Genomic DNA, 5,000 nt, shown 5'->3' with positions numbered 1-5,000 from the left:
CCTCTGCTGATCACTCCAAGCCTTCATCTTTCGTTCAACCATTTTTTCTAGTTTAGAGTACTATCGTGCAGGCATATGTTCTCAAATCAAATAAATGGCTATGCACCCTACGTTCAGTTATACATGTCGCATCCACCAGTTTTCCATGTTTTCCATGCTTACTCCATTTCTAGGTCGCGAAGATAAGGGATTCAGAGAGTAAGCTGGCCTTGGCAAGGATCTTTGTAAGGTCACCGCATAAAACCACTAACTCCTCCAGAAATCTCACGCGCAAGCGGCTAGATCGGCTGTCTTATTCGTTTTATTTGAACTCGGCACTCAAGCCGCTTCAGTTTCCTCAACTCACACGTGCTCGTCGGACGCAAACAGAAGTGTCAAGTTACGCGATCACCTCTGATCCTATTTCCAGCTCGCCTTGAGCGCGTCAAGCGGCGAGGTCATGAAACTTATAGCAGCGTTTGGAAGACGTCCAAAAACAAACCTGCATCTTCGCTGGCAACGCTCGATCATTTTGTTAGTTGCTGCTCTCGCCTGCCTCGGACAGATATAAAAGCGTACCCATATGCAGGCAGCCCGGACTAACGCGAGCCAAGCACAACTTTCTGCTGCAGTGGACACAGGAATACTAGACTGAAGGTAAGACGCCCGGAGTGGTTTGCCTAGAATTTCGAAGAAGGCCGCCTTATACTACGATTAGCCTATAGCGTATGCTAGGTTTAGTGTCATTTTTAACGTATACAGCCTTTCTTCTTTTCATTTGCTGCGTTCTTTTATTTGTTTACTTTTTGCTATAGGCGTATTTATCGCATGAATGCTGCTCTGAAATTTGTTAGATTGAAGTTCACTGAAATTACTCTCACGCAAGCTGCTAACGTATTAAGTAATGCAGTTGGCAATATGCTTGGTTAGCCTATTCCAGATACGGTTGCGCAAAAACGAAAACGCTAAACCAAGTTATCGCGTTTAGGAGAAACAGAGAGAGTTAAACCCTTTTTCCCCATCTGTTCCATTCACAGGGGACCCTTAGTCCAGTGCCCCCCTGCCACTATGTTTTGGCCTTGGCCCGACGTGGTGCGACAGTGCAAAGTTTAACTTTCAGGCCACTCTTGAGTAGGTCGCGTGTCGAAGCGCTACCTCGGCGTATGCAGCCATGTAGCACTGGTCCTGATAACTGGAGGCTGCAGTCAGCCACCCTGAATCAGGTGGGAGGGCAAGTCGGGAAGAAGGAGGGAGTGGGGTCGGGAATTCACGTGGGCACGTTCATATATGATGTGGGAGGTGTTCGGATGGCCCGCACAGCGGGTGCATAGGGCTGGGTCGTCGGTGGTAAGGTCACGCAAGAGTTGAAGTCGCGCAGGAGTGGGCATTGAGTTAGTTTGTGCTTTTCGTACGATTTATCTTTGGTGGCCTGTGATTTCAGGGGCTAGGCGTGGGATAACGCGCCTAGACAACCTATAGGGCTTTAGAGTGGGGCATCTGTAGCGTGGTTAGTCCTTGCTATGCAGGGCCTAACCACACTATGCGACTCACCGATGCGCCCGCTAGGTGAAACGCTTAAGTGATGCGTCCCATGGGTTTATGAAAAGCAAGGTGCCTGGGAATCATGCACAAGCAAGGACTTCCGCAATACGCCGATGATTTTCCTATTCTTTGCTACTATTGAATGAGAGGTAACCAAACTGATCGGCAATTTAAGATGAAGCAGCCTTGCGAAGTCAGCTCAGTAACGTTATATTTAGATTATTGCGAAACGACAAAGATAAATCGAAAGATCGAACGGTTTTTTGCAGGTTCAAAATGAACGCGGCCCTCATCGCACTCTTGTTCGTCGCAGTGGCGATTCTCAGGTGAGTGAGTCGCATGCGTAAAGAGTGACGTCTCATTTCGCAATAGGGCACGATTTCAGCGCAGCTCTATACGTGTTTTCATTTCGCGATATATTGGTTGGCGCTGACAATCTCTCTCGCGCGGCACGTTGCAAACGGAGCGAAGTGTGACGCGATTGCCTCGCTAAACATGGAGATCGCGAGAGGCAGCGCGTGGGTGACGCGTGGGCGCGATTCACAGCCGCAGAGAGACCTCCCCTCATGCAGCGCTTTGTTTCCATATATGGTATCGGTGGACGCGCTCTCCGCATGCCTCGTCGATGGCGTCATCGGTGAACAGATGACTCGCGTTATTCTGGCGCTATCTCACAGCCATCGTCGCCGCAGAGTCCGTCTTGCGCGGCACTACGCCTTTCTTCTCACGCTTTCGCCATACACTCCGCTTTCCTCCTCATGGTGCCTCTGCACCCCCCTCCTCCGCTTTCTTCCTCGTGCTCTATTCGCTATCGCCGCCTTTCATCCCCCTCTGAGCTCCGCGTTCGCTGTTTCGTCTTTCGCTATACTCGTTCACTCAGTTACGTCGATGGATGCCGACGCTAAATGCAGGAACGGGCTCGTGAGAGCTGAGCTCTAAAGCCTACGTCCACAGGAGCGAAAGGAGACAATCATGATGTTTAAATGTTTCGTGACTTTTCTTATGCCACTTCTCTTGCGCCCAACTCGCAGCGTCTCGGCTACGTCGCCTCTGAACTGCGCCGCGGTGACGTGCACTCCAGGCAGCTGCCGACCCGTGGAGTGCGCCTGCGGAACGTACAAGGACCAATGCGGTTGCTGCGACATCTGCTACAAGGTGCGAGGCCTTCAGTAGACTGATTTCGTCCCGTTTCAGAGCACATCCGCACCACAGACGTCGCAATCACAATCTTCGCTTTTCGGTTTTAGGACAACCTTGAACAACATGTAGAGGCTAGCTGCACCGCCAATTTTGCCAGCACGTTTTTGAGATGCAGGGTGGCGGCAATGTATCACCGACCGCGCTCCCCGGCCTGTCGAACCTTTTATATTCAACTTCTTTTCTGGAGTTTTACGTGCCAAAACCAGTTCTGATTATGAGGCACGCCGTAGTGGAGGGCTCCGGATTAATTTTGACTACCTGGGGTTCTTTAACGTGCACTACAACGCAAGCACACGGGCGTTTTTGCATTTCGCCTCCATGGAAATGCGGCCGCCGGTGCCGGGATTCGATCCCGCGACCTCGTGCTCAGCACCGCAACGCCTTAGCTGACTGAGCCACCCCATCGGGTCTTTTATGTTCAACTCCTTCAGCTTTGATATCAAGGGTTAATCCAGGTCGTCAATGTAAAATAAGAAAAATATTAGGTCTATTCGAAAAGTATGTGTTAAGGACCCCAGTTGTCCTTGAGTCAGCTGAGGATCACGAATACCGGCATCCTTTGCTGCAGCGGTGTGTGTTATGAAACTTGTCGCGATATCTGTGAGACATTATTGATAAATACAAGCAGGTCAAAGGCAATCAAAGCAAATGTAAGAAACAGCAAACAGTCCCTAAACACACAACATATATCACCTTGATGACGCAGATAGCTTGGTGGGCATAGTAGATATATCTTCATAAGGCCTTCGGTTCCACTCATATAAAAAATTTTTCGATCTCGTATTTTTGGCCATTTGGTTGCAGGGTCCCTTCGTAAGTTTTGAACGTCCTAAGAACTGACACTAAGCGACCGTCTTAAGCGTCGTTCTATTGAATCGGAGCCGACAGTCAGGGATAAAAACCCGCAGCAAAACTCGAAACAAGCAGAAGTGAAACTTGCAGGCACAAAACGAACGAAAGACGCATGTAGGTGGACATACCCGACGCTACCAAGGTGCCGTGAAAGACATCTGCAGGTTTACTGTCAGGAACCAGTGCTTTGAAGGACTTCACTTACAGTCGTGTGGAGCTTGAAACAGAAAAATTATACGTCATTGTCCGTACAATCACCGTAGTGAATCGCTTAGTTTTATTGATTTAATTAGTTATTTCGATGCCTACGTTTCGTCTGATGGCATTCTAGTAGAAAGGGTAGCAATATTAATAATAACAACTGCGCTGAAATATCAAAGTCTTAAATGCTGTGATCCAAAGGTGCAAGCAGATCCGTGCACTTGTTTTTGGCGGGGCAGTTTTATGGCATGAATGTTTCATAACTACTGCTATTCATCTCTACAAACACGCATCCTAGTGTTAAAATTAACTTCAACGAAATTCAGCGTAACGTGGCCACTTAGTAAACAAATTCTGTCAAATGAATTTGCAATTTTCACTAAGACGATCAATGCTTTAATGGTATATTGAGGATCTGTATATTCTAAATGTAGAACTTTGTTTTCTGTTCTCTTGTTTTTGGCGTTTTCACGTACTGCATGGCAGTGTCCAATTAAGAATACGGCTACTACGGCCAGTAGGGGGGACGGGAGAGGGGCAAGAAGCTTAGCCTTTCGATGGCGAGAAATGTTAGAATGACATTGACAACAGGGCTCATTATTCTGCGGCGTTTACACGAACTTTTGCTGTGCCTAACTATTGCCCGCAGTGCCCAGGTGAGCAGTGCAACTTGTGGATCTTGAACCGGTGCACCGAAGGCCACCGGTGCATTCTGGAAGACCCTTCCAGGCGCTTCGAGCAAGGCGGTCAAGGACGATGCACGCCCGAGGACAACACAGAGACCTCACACACTTCGTAAATTTGTCGCGTGTAAGGATTGCCTAAATGTTTTTCGCCTCCCGCGTTTAAACAGAGGAAAAAATAAAAGCGAGGGCGGGCTAAATCGCTAACTCATGTTGTGCCCACAGTGTGCGAAGAGATTTGCATGGCACGGGCTCAATTCTTTCCCAGGACAATTCCCCCATTAAGAGAGCTCATTATCGGGCCGGAAGGCACCTGTGCTACTTGGATAACCGGTCTTACGTGAGTCTCACGAGCTAAATCGCTAACCTAGAAAACAAACGAAGAAAATATTTATTGCGATAGCAATGATAGGACACTTCAACCGGATTTCTGCCGTCGCCGTCGCCTGAGGTTCCCTATAGATAAAATCTTCGCCGCGCGCCGTATGCCCGAGCGGAAGCGTGCGGGTACGCGCGCTATCACGGAAGATCGATCTGCAACTC

The 5,000-nt window shown here is 48.7% G+C and overlaps 2 protein-coding genes across 7 annotated transcripts in view; one reads left to right on the top strand and one right to left on the bottom strand.

Annotated features, from left to right (window-relative positions):
• Positions 1-5,000, bottom strand: part of LOC125945437 (lysosomal alpha-mannosidase-like) — a 252,278-nt gene that overhangs the window by 114,429 nt on the left and 132,849 nt on the right. The window lies entirely within an intron of this gene.
• Positions 1-5,000, top strand: part of LOC119452938 (8.6 kDa transglutaminase substrate) — a 65,158-nt gene that overhangs the window by 50,554 nt on the left and 9,604 nt on the right. For 2 of the 6 annotated variants that reach the window (XM_049667409.1, XM_049667416.1), the window contains one exon: positions 4,424-4,685. The exons of 2 other annotated variants lie outside the window; for them this stretch is intronic. In XM_049667409.1, coding sequence (XP_049523366.1) covers positions 4,424-4,434 — 11 coding nt within the window. In that variant the 3' untranslated portion in view covers positions 4,435-4,685. Of the gene's footprint in view, positions 1-593; positions 654-1,790; positions 1,848-2,552; positions 2,677-4,423; positions 4,686-5,000 lie in introns of those variants that run through there. 2 more of the 6 variants (XM_037714902.2, XM_049667413.1) reach the window with 2 other exon arrangements.

This window comes from Dermacentor silvarum, chromosome 5 (genome assembly GCF_013339745.2).
Source record: "Dermacentor silvarum isolate Dsil-2018 chromosome 5, BIME_Dsil_1.4, whole genome shotgun sequence".
NCBI lineage: Eukaryota > Metazoa > Arthropoda > Arachnida > Ixodida > Ixodidae > Dermacentor > Dermacentor silvarum.
Note: the sequence above shows the minus strand (reverse complement) of the source record. Positions and strands in the feature narration are given on the sequence as shown.